General features: G+C 38.9%; 1 protein-coding gene across 1 annotated transcript; it reads right to left on the minus strand.

Annotated features, from left to right (window-relative positions):
- Positions 1–248: 248 nt before the first annotated feature.
- On the minus strand, positions 249–3651 carry LOC138902508 (uncharacterized). The gene is made up of 5 exons (XM_070190383.1): positions 3578–3651; positions 2691–3501; positions 1035–1280; positions 579–662; positions 249–350 (listed from the first exon to the last, which is right to left on the minus strand). The coding sequence occupies exons 1-5, from the start codon at positions 3649–3651 to the stop codon at positions 249–251; spliced, it is 1317 nt and encodes a 438-aa protein (XP_070046484.1).
- Positions 3652–16658: the final 13007 nt, after the last annotated feature.

Genomic DNA, 16658 nt, shown 5'->3' on the forward strand with positions numbered 1-16658 from the left:
ATCCTGAAACCAAATCAGCCATCCCCACAAGTCACAAAATAACAAAAACACATACAAGAAGCATCAAATAGGGAAAGAGAGCTCAAATACATAAAACGACCGGTTGGGTCATTATTTTCTCCCCTTTTAAACAAATATTCAACCTCGAATGGGTTTAGAATCATACTTGGGATATCGAAAAGAAGAGGATTTATGCTCCGTATATCATGCTCAGTCTCTCAAGTTGCCTCCCCAATCGGTTGACCTCTCTACTGAACATTCACTGATGCAATATCTTTAGACCTCAACTTCCGAACCTGCCTATCCAAAATGGCCACCAACTCCTCTTCATAGGCCAAATTCTCCACCAACTGCATTGAACTGAAATCCTACGCATGTGACTGATGCTTATAGTACTTTCGAAGCCTAGAAATATGAAACACAAGGTAAACTCCTGACAAACTAGGTGGAAAAACAAGTCTATAGGCTACATCACCAACTCTCTCCAACACCTCAAATTGACCAATATACCGAGGGATGGACTTGTGCTTCTTCCTAATTTTCATCACACCCTTCATAGGAGAAAGTCAGAGAAAAACCTTCTCACCGTCCATGAAAGACACATCACGAAACTTGTTGTCAGCATAATTCATCTGCCTAGACTGTGTTGTACGAAGTCGTTCCTGAATCAAATTCACTTTCTACAAGGAATCACAAACATAATTTGTGCTCAGTAGCCTAGCCTTGCTAGGATCAAACCAACCAATCGTAGAGAGACATCGCCTCCCCTATAATGCCTCATATGGAGCCATTTGGGTACTCAACTGATTATTGTATGCAAACTCCGGTAATGAAAGAAACAGATCCCATTGGTGTCCAAAATCTAAAACATGGGATCTCAAGATATCCTCCAAAATCTGTATGGTCCGCTCGGACAGGCTGTTCGTATGAGGGTGAAATACAGTTCTCAACTCAACCTGCATGGCCAACTCACGTTGTACCGGTCTCCGAAAATGTAAAGTACACTAAGTGTCGCGATTTGAGATAATAGACACATGCACACCATGCAAGCACATAATGTCCCTAATGTATATCTTAGCCAATTGCTCTGAAGTGTAAGAAGTCATGACTGTAATGAAATGTGGAGACTTAGTCACTGTGTCCACAATGGCCACATCAAATCTCCTCAATGTCCATGTCAACCCTACCACAAAGTCCATGGTGATTTGCTCATACTTCAACTCTGGCATCTCAATCCTTTTATGCAAACCACTAGGTCTCTTATGATCATTATTGACATGCTGACAATTCAAACACTAAGCGAAATATCCAACAATGCCTTCTTCATCCTCTGCCACCAGTATTGTTGCTTCAAATCAAGGTACATCTTCGTAGCACTTGTATGAATAAAATACCGTGAACTATGAGCCTCCTCAAGAATAAACTCTCTCAACCCATCCACATGAGGAACACAAATCCGACCATAAAGTTGCAACACACTATCATCACCAATAGTCACTTCCTTAGCACTACCTTACTGCACCGTGTCCTTGAGGACAAGAAAGTGGAGATCATCATACTGATGAGCCTTAATGTGCTCAAACAAAGATGTATGTGAAACAATACATGCAAGGACTCTGCAAGGCCCAGAGATATCCAATCTCACAAATCTGTTGACCAAAGACTAAACATCCATAGCTAAAGGCCTCTCCACGGCTAGAATGAATGCTAAAATCCCCATACTCTTTGCCTTCCTACTCTAGGCGCCAGCCACTATATTAGCCTTTCCCGGATGATAAAGAATAGTGATATCATAGTCCTTTAATAACACTAACCACCTCTGATGCCTCAAGTTCAAATTCTTTTGCATGAACAGATGCTAATGACTCTGATAATCCGTATACACCTTACAAGACACGTCATATAAGTAATGCCTCCAAATCTTGAGCGCGTGTAAAATAGCCAATAAATCTAAATCATGCACTGGATAGTTTTTCTCACAGGGCTTCAACTGGCGTGATACGTAAGAAATCACCCTACCGTCCTGCATCAACACACACCCAATTCCAACCCGCAAACCATCATAATAAATTGTATATGACACCGATCCTGAAGGCAAACCAATACTGGAGCTATAGCCAAAGCAGTCTTGAGCTTTTGAAAGCTCTCTTCACACTAATTTGACCACCTAAACGGAATGCCCTTCTGAGTCAACTTAGTCAATGGGGCTACAATAGATTAAATCCCTCTACGAGGCGACAATAGTAGCTAAACAAACCCAATAAGCTCCTGATCTCTATAACAGTAGAATGTATTGGTCAATAATGAAGGTGCTCAATCTTCTTCAAGTCCACCTTGATGCCATTACTAGATACCACATGACCCAAGAATGCCATCGAGTCCAACAAGAACTTACACTTGGAAAACATAGCATACAACTTCTTCTCCCTCAAAGTCTGAAGCACAATCCTAAGATGTTACACGTGCTCCTTAGCGCTATGGGAATACACCAAGATATCATTAATGAACACAATGCCAAAAGGATCCAAGTAAGGTTGGAACACATTGTTCATCAAATGCATGAAGGTTGCTGGGGAATTAGTCAAACCAAAAGACATCAACCAAAACTCATAATGCCCACAACGACTCTGAAATGCAGTCCTCGGGATGTCTGAAGCCCTAATCTTCAACTAGTGATACCCCAATCTCACGTCAATGTTTGAGAACACCCTAGCTCCATGAAGCTGATCAAATAAGTCATCAGTGTGTGGCAATAGATACTTGGTCTTGATGTTAACCTTGTTCAGCTGCCTATAGTCAATACACATTCTCATAGAACCATCCTTCTTCTTAACAAATGACACTAGTTCACCCCAAGTTAACACAATAGGCCTTATGAACCCCTTATCCAGCAACTCTTGTAATTGTTCCTTCAATTCCTTCAACTCCACTATAGCCATATGATACGAAGGAATAAAGATAGGCTTCTTGCTCGATGCCAAATCAATGTCAAAATCGATATCCCTATCGGATGGCATGCCCGGTATGTCTGCTGGAAACACATCCAAAAACTTCCTCACTATTGGAACTAAATCAACAGTAGGAGTATCAACACTAACATCATTGACAAATGCTGAATATGCCAACAATCCCTTCTCAATCATCAGTTGAGCCTTCAAAAATAAGATCACTTTACTAGGATTATGACCAAGAGAACCCTTCCACTCCAACCTCTGCAACCCCGACATAGCAAATGCCACGGTCTTTGCATGACAATCCAAAATAACATGGTATGGAGATAACAAATCCATATCTAAGATCACATCAAAATCCACCATATCTAACAATAGAGAGTCTACCCTCATCTCAAAACCACAAAGAGTGACCACAAAGGATCGATAAACTCTATCCAGCATAATAGAATCACCAATAGGTGTAGACACATACACATGAGTATCAATAAAAGAACGAAGCATATCTAGAGAAGAAGAAAAGTATGATGACACATATGAATAAGTAGAACTGACAGCAAACAATATGAAGGATCCTTGTGGCACACAGAAATAATACTTATAATCTATGCATTTGGAGCAACAACCTCAGTCCTCCCTGGAAACGCATAGCATCTGGCCTGATCTCCACTAGACTGAGCTCCCCGTCTAGAGTCGCCATGTTGTTGCACCCTATTTTGCATAAGTCAAAATAATATACAACTTATAGTACTCTACAAGGTTAGTTAAAGTTTAGAGTTGCTACCTAATGTTTAAGGTACACTAGGATACCTATATCACACTATATAATGTACATTTTGACTATGGTCTATAAAACCGTTGAAATTCTGAGTAAGAGTTCAAGTTATCCAGAGGGGGAGGTGTAAAGCATCCCTCAAGATCCACAAAATGTGGTTCATGTGGACTCGATCAAATAAGGGAGGGAAGGTTCTAAGATAATTAGCAAATACTCATAATTATTGCAAAGAATAAAAGAATGATTAAAGTGTACTCAAATTAATAGTAATGATATAAAATATGTAATGAATTATGTTCGTATGAATTATGCATGTATTATTTTGTGTTTTTGAAATGAAATGATATATTGTCACGACCCAAAATATAACATGTCGTGACGACGCCTATCACAATACTAGGTAAGCCGATAATTCACAAATAATCACGCATCTTAAAATTTAAACATAAGGAAATAAGCTTGATAGTGAAAATCTCATAAGTAACTGATAAGAAAATACCGTGAATCAACACAAAATCCCCCAAAATTCGGGTGTCAATGAGTACATGAGCATCTAAATGACAACACAGTCTGACTGCTAAAAACAACTATCTAGAAAAATAGAACAGTACAAATAAACTGAAAAGAATGAGATCCGAGGTTTGCGGACGCCAAGGCAACTATCTTAACAGTCTCCAATAGGTAAAGCTCGAAAGCTATCAACCACTGTGGCCAGAAGTACCTGGATTTGCACTCAAAGTGCAGAGTGTAGTATGAGTACAACCGACCCTATGTACTCAATAAGTAACAAGACTATCTTTGGGCTGAAAGTAGTGACTAGCTCAGATAATTACAGTCCAAATCTAGATTTATAACCGTACATATATGACAAGACGAATGACAGTAATATCTGAGAGAGAACTCATAAGCAGTTTGTACACAGTATAAAAATGTAGACATGCTTTCAAGTTTAACATTTTAAACTCAACATGGATGAAATATGCCAAATATAACTGATATGAGGAATGTTACATCTCTATATCTACATGTCAAATATGCATGTCACATGTAATGCATCACAATGATAACCTTATGTACTCAGACTCTTTGAGTACTCAATCTGACTATCTCAATTCTCACTCATCATACTCAATCACTCAGCATTGTATGGTACTTGCACTCACGGATGGTATGTAAGACTCTGAAGGGGCAGATCCTTCCCAAGCGCTAATAAACTTGCTGCGGCGCGCAGCCCGATCCCATCATGAATCAATAAAACTTGTTGTGGCATGTAACGCGATCCCATCAATATCACTCACAATCAGGCCCTCGGCCTCACTCAGTCATCAATCTCTCTAGTCCCTCGTGCTCGCAACACTCATGCCAATCTGCCTAAAATAATGATACATGATGTGACCATGATTGATAACAAAGGCTGAGATATGATATACAGATGATGAATGCAACTGAGTACATAACAGCAATTTAAGAAAATAACTCAACCACAAAAGAACGACCTATGTGGGTCCCAACAGTACCAACATATAGCCTAGACATGATCTCTAATAGGAATCACAACTCAATTTCTCAAACACATTGAGTAAACATGAATAATAGCAAGATTAGATGACTACACAGTACCACGGAATCAACCAAGTCACAATTACTATGGTGCACGCCCACACGCACATTACCTAGTATGTGTTTCACCTCAACACCAACCACATAACACGTATTTCAGGGATTCATACCCACAGAACCAAGTTTAGAAGTGTTACGTACCTCAAACCGTGAAAATCTCTACTCCAACAAGCCCCTAACTCGTGAATCGGCCTCCGAATGACTCAAATCTAGTCGCAAACAACTTAAAATAATCAACATCAGCTGTAGGAATTAATTCCTTAGGATAAAGCTAGGTTCTTTAACAAAAGTAAAAAAGTCAACTCAAAGGTCAACCCCGGGCCCATGTCTCAAAATTCAACAAAATTAACAAATTTCGAAGACCCATTCAATAACGAGTTCAACCATTCCAAAATTACCCAATTCCGACATCAAATCATCACTCAAATCCCCAAATCTTACTCTCCAATCCCTAGTCCAAAATTCCCCAAATTCCACCTTAAAATCATATAATCTAGGTGGGAAATTCAATGGTTATTCAATATTAATAGATAAAAACAAACAAAAGTAGCTTACATCTTGAAATCCCATGCAACCACTCTCAAATATCGGCTCCAACCGAGCTTCAAAGTCCAAAAATGAAAAAATCTCGGAACCTTTCAAATTAATACACTGCCCAGGCATTTTGCACCTGCGATTCTGCTTTTGAGGAGAAGTATTTGCTTCTGCGAATCCCACTTAAGCCTCGACCTAGCGCACCTATGATCCACGTCAAATCTGCACTCAATAGTGAGTGAAAACGGTCGTTGGAAGAATAGTACCCAACAAAAGTCGGGGTCGATTTCCACAAGGAGTTACTAGGGGTGTTAGGAGTATACACTTGACGAAAGCAAAAGGAATAGCTAAATTGCACTTCCAAAACAGGTTTTGATTTCAAATTTTAATTTTACTGGAGCAATTATAAGCTAAGAAAAGAAACTAGAAGCGAATCGGTGTTTTTGGTATTTTTCCAAATAGTTTAAAGGCCTAGGGTTGTGACCATAACCTAGGTGTTTGCCTAATGGGATAAAGATGTTAATGCTTGTTTTGTTGATTGGAATGTATTATAGCTCCCAACTCTACATTACCCACTCAATACTTCATGGTCAGAGAGTGATTTTTTCCAATTTGGCTTTCTCAAGTCCAAATGGGTATCAACCAAAACCGTTGATAAGAGCTCAAATCGGGTTCTTACTATCTCTAGTTTGAGCCTTCTAATTAGGTTAATCAATCTCTCAATTAACCGAATTCCTTGTTAGCTAAGTTATCCTAGACTAGGTCTCTCTTTCTCAAGTAAAGACTAAGTCAAATAGGCATGAATAAATGTTTTCAACAATTAATTCTAAAATTTATGCATGAACTAAGCTAAATAATCAACACCCAGTCATAAACAAGAACTAAATAAATTACCCATAAGATTTACACACTAGGGTTGGGTCACAACCCTAGTAAATATCTAGCTACTCATAATGGAATTTGTAAAAATAAAGAAGAAAAGCTAATTAAACTCATTATGGAAGATTAAAATGATGAAATCTAATGTTAAAATACTCAAATAAGCTAAAACTTCCAAAAATAGTTAAAAGAAACGGCTACAACAACTTTGTATGTTCAAACTTGACCTAAGTTTGTGAAACTCGTCCATTAATACAGGGTCAAAATCGCAGACAAAAAAGACCCTCGGGAGGTTCTGCGGCCGAACAATTCCATGTGCGGTCCGCAGATTTCTTCAGTTAGCAGGACGGAGGTTTCTGCGGCCGCACATTTTTGGATTGTGGCCGCGAGGCAAACTTCTGCGGCCGCACAACTCTTGTGTGGTCCGCACTTCATAAAGGCTTCAGGACTTGGTCTTCTTATATATTCTCTGAACTTTTCATCTTTGTCAATAAAAGCCCGGTTCTGTGGCCACACAATTCATGTGCGGTCCGCACATCGGTGAACATTCTGTTGAATTTTGCTTCTTGGTTTGAGGCCGTAGATGGAATTCTGCGGTCCGCAATTTCTTCTCCGGACCACACATTTGTGATTCTGTGCCCTTTATTGCCTTATGCTTCGGAACACTCCTTTTTTAGTCGAATTTTATCTTCATAGACCAAACTTCCAGCATTCCTGCAATTTGCACAATTTCATTAGTTTCGGGAACACAATTCAATACTTTTGTACTAAAACAAAAGCTATAAGGTGCTAATAAGCAGTCAAAATCCCCGCTTATCAACTCCCCCAGACTTAAGTCTTTGCTTGTCCTCAAGCAAATAAATTAGTTCCCACATCCAAAAGTAAGGGTCATTTCAGCGAATCAAAGCTGAGCCATCCACACATCAGTTGGGACCAACAATCACCTACACTAATCACGTATTATCAATAAGGCGACAAGTTAAACATTCATGCACATATAGTTCTAATGTGACATTTGAGCTTCATGCATTGACTTGACTCATCAAGGACTCTTGCTCTATCATGTAAGTCATGGTGAACTCCAAATTCTTCCTCCTCTACTTTCCATTTGCCTAGCTTATTTAAGAAATTTAACTCTCAATCCAAAGATTTATGAAAGGTTTACTCATCTCTCTCAAGAGAATGTCATAAGTACGGCTTCAAGTACCATAGGCTTACCCCTAATGTAGATCGCCACTAATGTAAGTTCACTTGGTTTGAAATCAAGTAGGACTTCTTTTGGAATGTAATGATGTCTTTTGGGTTAGGGTAGGATACCGTATGTGTAAGTGGTTACACCTTTCCTTAAGCACTCCATCTTTCGTTTCTCGGCTCATACTTTGCCAATTCATAGAGGCACTTTCTTTTCATTGGGGACTAGAGAGACTTAGCATCACTCTTTCTTGATCATTTCATTATTTTTCTCCCTTTTTGATTTCTCCATATTTGGGATCATTACCTCTTTTTGAATCCATTCAACCCTTCCACTTATTAACTTTTTGCATTTTTCTTTTTGTTCTTTTCTTTTCTTGCCTTCTGATACCTTTTATCTCCCCCAAACTTATGTTTTAAGCCATTTGTTACACAAGAGTGTTAAGGAAACCTCGGGTGCCAAGAGAGGGTCACGAAAAAATGGGTAAAGACTTGTAACCTAGTTATCAAATGAGAAAGGCTAGAGGCTCGAAGGGGTTGCTTAGGGATACTGACATTGGTTGGCAATAGAAAACTCAAACGGGCCAATTGTTTCTAATCATAAGCACGTAGTTAAGTGTGTTGGTGCCAATTAAAGCATGGCTGACTCTTCAAGCATGACTTAGTTAGGTCTTTTTATTCATTACTACTACTATTATTACCTAAATACAAAAACGGACTCATTCCCTTAACAATATTGTCACGCTATCCATCCTTGGGACGAGTCACCCGGTTCACACTAAAACTACCTTTGGAAAGAACCATGACATTAAGAAAACCAAAGACGTATTATCTACTAAAACATAAAAAGAAGCTACTAAGAAAAACAAAAGCTAATACACTACTAAAATATAAAAATGAAGCTAATATGCAAAAACAAAGATAAAGAAGTTAATGAACAAAACTACTAAGGATAAAATGAATCTACATAGTAAGAGAGAGAGAAGATATATACATACAAATAAGAAAAGAGAGAATATCATTAAATTATTACAGGCCAAATGTATCAAAGTACCAAATGTCCCCAATGCTTAGCAAAATAAAAGTAAAAGAGGGAAGAGTGAATAAAACTCCATGTGGCTCCTTGGACATCTCTGTGTCCCCAGCAATGTCATCGCCCTCAGGATCAGCCAACTGAATCTCATCATCCTCAACTCTAGGTGTGGCTGGGTTGGCGAACATCTGACGCACTACCTTAGTAGTGTCGGCAACAACGTCTGGCTCTTCAGACTGGCCAACTGGTGCCACCGGTGCAGATGGTACTGCAAGATTTGGGGCGGAATGGTTTTGGTCAAGCAGCGTGTCAAATGGGAGATCTCCGGCTGTAGCAAGCCTGGTCACCTGTCTTCGGAGCTTGTCCACTGACCTCTTGCTGGCCTGGGACTTTCTCATTATCTTTACTTCCTTTCCCAGCTCTTCAATCACCGACCCATGTTGTACCAAGGTGTCCATAATAGTCTTCTGGTTCTCCAGAATTTTCTTCAATGTCTCCTCAAGGTCAGAAGGAACATGTGATGCCTGTGAGGTAGACTGCGCTGCAACAGTACTGGACATGTCAAACAGCTTTACAGTGGTTGTCTGCATCTTATTGTTGAGACTCTCCAATGTCTAGAAGACTCGCAGTGCAGATATTGGATGAGGAGGCACGAGCACTGTCTTCAAAGCCGAGGTGGGAGTTGTGGTAGGAACTGTTGTAGGGGCTGTGGAGGAGGGCGGAGGCATAGATGCAGCACTGGAGGAAGGCTCGACTGAAGTGGATGGAACATTAGCTGCCTTAGGTGCCATAGATGGCTCATAAGACTGGCCTGCAGTGGTAGGAAGCTAAACTTTCTTCTTCAGATTGTTCGCTTCCATTAGTGAATACCAAGTAAAAGGCTTCTTCGGCCACACCTTTGTGTCATAATCCATCGGCTCTACCCTTGCATCCGTGAGATATCTTTTAATAGTGTTGGGATACGGGTAGGACGAGTCAACTTGCCGAGCAATCACTGAGATGTTGGCCAACATCACGACACCTACATTGATAGGGTACCCGGCCATAATAGAAGCAACCAAAAGTACCCGAGGAATTGAAAAGTGAGTCTCATTTTGGTTCAGGTCCAGTCTGCTGCAGACAAAGGTTTGCCACCCCTTCTCCTCGAAACTCAGAGTGTTTCGGTGGATAGGAACCCCATCGGCAATCCATGGTGGTGGTGGCCCTGGTGCTGCTAGAATCTCTGCAAACCAAGGTCAGATTGCGTCTCCCAATGCACACTTCTCCAGATACTCCTTCGGCTCAATGAAGTACATGTTAAGTGTATGATGATCAAACCTCACTTTGAGGTTATGCACTTTGGTCACCTTTGTACCCTTTTTGATATGCGCCACATTGGCATAGAATTCCTGGACAAGGTACTCTTTGGCATCTACTACACTTTGAGTGAACCACATCCACCCTTTGTGCTCCCTCAACTGCCTCAAAATGGTTGGATTGTACTTTTCTAAATTGTTCAATAGAAACTGCCGCTCAAGGGTTAACGACCTTGTTGGCCACCACGTATGAAAGCTGGTGAAGAAAGCCATGCTAACAAATCGGTTCTCCCAAACCTCTTTCTTCTTTGACCTTTTGAGACCGGCAAATGTAGTATCTCCACCTCAGCCATCATCGAGGATATCATGAATTGGAGAATCCTGCGTCTTAGGGACTGGTGTAGCCGATGACTTAGAAGCCTGATTAGCACTCTCAAATCGTTCGAAAGTGCTATGAGATGAGGCTGGCTCGTTCCTGAGCTGGTATCTCTCTAGCAGCCTCGACTGTGCGGTCGGCTGCTCTTGAATAGAGGCTGAGTTGCCCTCTGATTCTTCCCTAGACGGGACATATGAGCTCATTTCAGAGAGATATGCACCTCTCCCTCTGCCGGCTGTATCTTTCTTTGTAATTGTCTTTTGTTGGCCAAAGGGTAAGGCACTCTTTCCTCGACCCTGAGAAGGTTCACCTCTTCCTTTAGATGTGTCGTCGTGTCCTCTAGATCGAACCATTGTCTATTTCAAGCAAAAGAGATTGTTAGTTGTAATTCAATGTTCAGACATACACATGAGATATGCAAGTAAGCTATAAACCAGAAAACACAGTGAGGGCACACAGTTAGAACATGCTTGCAGGGAAATGATCTGCGGTACGTACAATTTTTCTCGCGTCCGTAGATGAGGACTTACGGACTGCATAATTTTGTTGTGTGGCCGCAAAAGTGAAGTGCGGTCCGCACAATTTTACTTGCGGCTGCACCTCTGAAACCCATAGTTTTCAACTCTCTGATAACAGAGAAATGGCTGATATTTGGCCGCAACATGATTTCTGCGGTCCGCAAAATTAGAAATGCGGCTGCACATTGGGGTCAAAAAGTATCGACTCTCTGATGACAGTAAACATGCTATTCTGCGGCCACGATTGGAATTCTATGATCCACACATTTTGTCTTGCGGCCACAGAATGAGTTCTTCACTAAGTTCCCCTAAATTCCACATCTGCGGACCGCACAAATTCAAGTGCGGTCGCAGAATTCAAAAGTTACGTACAAGTCAATTTTCTTTTCTATCTAGGTCTTGCAATTTTGTGCACAATTTGTCATGGCAACATCATAGAATGATGAAATATGTCAACCCAGTCCCCATAGAGCATGTATTAGTTAACCCATTACAGATTTACCCTCACATAGATACACAATGAATTCTAATTACAAATGGCCAAAAAAGGACAAAATCTACAAATTAAAAGAAAAAGATTAACAAGAAATTGAAGCATACCAGATGAATGAGTGTAATGAGTGACTGATCACAACTGTTATGTATGGAGACAAATGAAATCATCAAGAAATTTTTAATAGAGGAATATTTTTATGCTCAGAGAGTGAAAAACGTACAAAATGCCCCTATTCCTCTATTAATACTTTTTATATACTAAGGGAAAGAGGAGCAAGTGCGGTCCGCACTCTGTTACCTGATGAGCATCTCATCTGCATTCCGCACAATTTTGTGTGCGGCCGCAGATTTCCAGTCGCGGCCGCAGCTTTCATGTGTGGTCGCACATTGACCTTTTCTCTAACAGCCTAAACATCATAGAGTTAGTATTTTCACCCTCTCATCTGTATGGTCCGTAAGCTAATCACACGACCGCAATGTTCTTTTGCTGCAGCAACCAAAAAATATGCGGTCCGCACAAATTAACTCCGGTCCGTAATTCTTGGAATACTTAGCCAGATTTCAGTCCACAATTCCTGTAAGTCACACTCACCCCTGTAACACACATCAAATCAAGTTATAATAAAAAGAACAGCTAACTACGAAAGAAAAATGAAAATAAACATGTGTTGCCTCCTAAGAAGCGCCTGATTTAACGTCGTGGCACGACGCAGAATACCATCAATTGAAATGAATGACCACCATGACGTCACTATCTCCAACTTTTTTCAAGTGGTGCTTCACCCAGTGACCATTGACTCGAAATACTTCATTATTTTTTCTTCAAGTCTAATGCACCAAAAGGTGTCACACCCAAAATTTCAAAAGGACCACTTCATTTAGACTTTAGCTTCCCTGAAAATATCCCGGTCGAGCAAGCCTGCACAGTGCCGTTTACCCAATTCACCCATGAATAACGAGAAGAATATATTTCATTAATTAGACAGTAAGAGTTCATGTGAATAACACCAGTTCATTTCCATTAGTTACGTTATTAACAAGTCTCCAAAACAGTACATTGTACAATCATAGTTAAGGTGGAACAAATGATACGATTACAACATTTTTAGTTTAACCTACTCAAAAACAGATACAACCCACACTATGTCTACGGAGCCTCTAACAGGAACAAAAGAGAGCTATGACAGTGCCGGCAACAAGGCCCCGGCTATACCTCAAAACGCTATGTACAAAGGATAAGAGATACATGACCCCGAAATGAAGTGGGGCTCACCAAGTCAGCTGAGGAGAGGGTGTGCTGCTATCACTGATCAATACCACCTGCTACGGAACCACCTGCATCCATTAAATATGCAGCGCCTCCAACAAAAGGGGCGTTAGTACATATGGAATAATACTAGTATGTAAACCTGAACACCCTCTCAATAGAACGAGTAACAGTAAACGGAGAATAAAATATCAAATCAATAAGAGACTCAAACAGTATCAAAGTGTCAAATTAGGGGGAAAGTAAATTTCAAGTAAGTTTCAGTAATTTAATTTGGGAGATATTTAGCACCGATACACCACCGTATTTTAGAACGGAGTCCGATCTTAGCCCGACCAGCTAAACTGTCTCACCCTGAGACATACACTCATAATACCACCATATGCGCAATATGGCGTCCGATCTCAGCCCGATCGGCTAATCCACCTCACCACAATGCCGTGTGGATCGACATCACATCACATATCGCTAGCAATAATCTCATCCCATTTAAGGGAAAATATCTCAACACACCAATCCCATCCCATATTAGGGGAAACAGTCTCATCGCATTAACACAGGGATTTACCCCTCAATCATTCCTACACCGGCAAGTGTCATTTCGGGGTTAGGTTGTTCCGACCTACCCTTCATCGGTGGCTAAACGATACTCCCAAGGAATTTATTATAAAAAGGATTTACCACTCATTTCACATTCTTTTACATGTCATTCATTTTATTGGCACCATTGGCCATAACGCTATATCATTCTTGGCACGTTGGTCATACTTCATAATTCATGCTCACTATTTCACTTCCAGTCATCATCATCGATATTCAACAACAAGGCCTTTCAAATCAAGACTTTAAACACCTACTTGAGCAATTTAGGGTCTTAGGCATATGTGACTTCTTACAGAATTTGACATGATAACTTTCACTAGAATCACGTTTTTAAATCTTAACATAATAACACACAGCCCATACTTAAACCATATTCTCAAACAGTAACTCAACATAGCAAGAATCTTTGGAATATATGTTGAACACATGTTTATTTTGACACAATGGTTATTTGGAATAATCAATTTATAATGAGCATCACGGGACTTACGAGGCTATTGTGGGGTTCAATTCTAAAAGAAGAGTTTAGCCAACATACCTAAAAAGAGCTTTTCGTAATGCAACAATAATGTCCCAACACTCCTAACAATGCCAATCTATAGAGGAGGGGAGAATTACAAGCACAATTAAAAAATTCGTATGGCAAGGGCTGTTACAACTATGACCCAACCTTTCCCCAACCAATTCAACAACAAGACCACCAAAGATTCACTACAAGAAAATGGGGCTTTAGAGAGAGGAAATCTGGTCGTTAAAAGTCCAATTTTGGTCGTTATAAGTTGATAACGACCGGAAAAAATCCGATCGTCATCGATCGTTAAAAGTCCCGACGTTAAAAGTTAACGACCAGTTTACAATCCAGTCGTTAAAGGATCTTTAGCAACACCGTAATTAAGTCAATTCGAGTGCTTTTAGCGACCGATATTCCCTACGTTAATTGTATAATTACTTTTAACAACTAATATTCTCTTTGTTAATAGTCATTTATCTGTTTGAGAAGCTTGTCGTTAAAGAGTTTTAATGATCATATTTTTCTTCGCTAATATGAAAATGTAATAAACATAATTAAGAAAATTTAAATTACATGAATAGTAATAATTATTTATATGCTTTCATACACGCTTAACAACATTGGAAAATAAACCAAATACTTGATATCTTGTTAAATACAAAGAACTGAAGTATCATATTTACCAAAAATCAATCCAAATTGTAAGAAACCCATCTTATTAAAATAATAAAAAGTAAAAATAACGCAAACCCAACCAGGAGACAACTGGAAGCATAAAGGTAGGTGAGTTAAGCATCATTTTAAATAATTCCTAAAAAGAATAAAAGTAAAATTGCAGCATATATATGTACACAATGTCTTTAAACCATCACTGACGAACTAAAAACCACTTGTACTTCAATTTGCTCTACACTTTCTTCAAGGATAGGCTCTTCGGATTTCAAATTTTTGATATGTTAAAATAATAAATTTATGCCAGTTTAGTAACAAAGGATAAATAACTAAAGAAGAAAATGAACACTTTAAAGGAAAAATAAACAGATAACACCTTAAATTATCAAATGCACAGATAGATAACCATATTCACGAGAAGTAAGTTGACTAGCCAAACAAGTGATAAGTTCAATTAAATTCTAGCCAAGTACCAAACTAACTTATACCAAATTACCCAATCATTATTGGACCCAAAATACACTTTTTCACCTTTCCAAAATTTTCCTAGACACGAAACCAAAACAAACATCATGAATCTCAACCAATGTTCCTGGATACTATTTGGCAATCTTCCACCAGCTTACGAAAAAATGAACCAGTACTTATTAAAGGGAGAACAGTGACCAAGCATTTAAGAAAAGAAAACCTTAAGTCTGTCTGCAAGATGGCTAGTATAACATGTCTTCCACCACAGTGCGTAATCTTTTTATTTATGATTATACGACTGGAAGACTCCGTATAGCATTCTAAGTTTCAAGTCTTGAAGCCATATTATTTAAAAGTATGGAGATATTAGATAGAATAGCAGATTCCCCATTTCTTTCCAACTAGTGTCTTCTCAACTATGGAAGAAGATCTCAATAATAGCTTAAAACCTTTTAAACCCTTGTCCAATGTATGAAATATATATGACATTTTAAATACCCAAGATTGTATCAAGGCCATGAAGAGGTTAGTTGTCATTTGATTACAAAGATTACTAGCAGTAACATGCAAAGAGATAAAGAAATTACCTGAAGAGCAATTTGAAGCTACTCATAGTAGATCAAGAAAATAAACCAAAATGCTCCAATTTTTACAAAAAGAAAATAATAACTAAAAAATCATAATCATAATAATAATAGTTGTAGCATTTTACTAGTAACTATAATAACAATAATTATAACAACAACATACTAACCAACAAAGCTCATGATTTTATCATCAAGAAACAAACAGAGAGAAATAAAAAAAAAGGCAACAATTCAGATGGAGATAAAGCTAGAAGCTAAAGCAAAAAGCTGTAGAAAAGAACAAAGAAAAGTAGAGTACCCTTTAGCTACTTCAAGAAAATTGCAGGCTCAGAGCTTAAGAAGTGTTATGACAGAATTGTTCTGCTTTGTGGGTATTCTAATTTCTACTAAAAATGGTGAGGTAGAAAGAGAGACAATAATAAGTGTAAAGAAATAGAGTTAAGATCATTGGAGAGAGAGAGAGAGTGTGGTGCAACATCAGATTAAAAAATTAAAGCAGACAACAACATATTACTTTAGCAGACAACATAATATATCTAATGTAAAATCTCTCCAAAATTCCTTATCTCCTGGTATGTTAGCAAGCACAAGTGCACCATGTACATAATATTTGAAACTTCATTCTTTTTTAAATTTACTTGTTTCGTTGACTATGTTTTTATTTATTCATAAACCTTAATGACATAAAGAAAAATTTCACATGAGCGTTGCAATATTTTCATCATAGAGTAAAATAGGATTTTCAATATACTAACCTGGTAAATGATTCAATCTATTGATCACTTGAAGATGGTGATGAAGTCTGATCAAACACTATCTTTTTAAGCTGTGCGTATTTACTCTCTAGCTCATCATATTTACTCTCTAGCCCTTCCAAACATCC

Source organism: Nicotiana tomentosiformis, chromosome 12 (assembly GCF_000390325.3).
Source record: "Nicotiana tomentosiformis chromosome 12, ASM39032v3, whole genome shotgun sequence".
In the NCBI taxonomy this organism is placed as follows: Eukaryota; Viridiplantae; Streptophyta; class Magnoliopsida; order Solanales; family Solanaceae; genus Nicotiana; species Nicotiana tomentosiformis.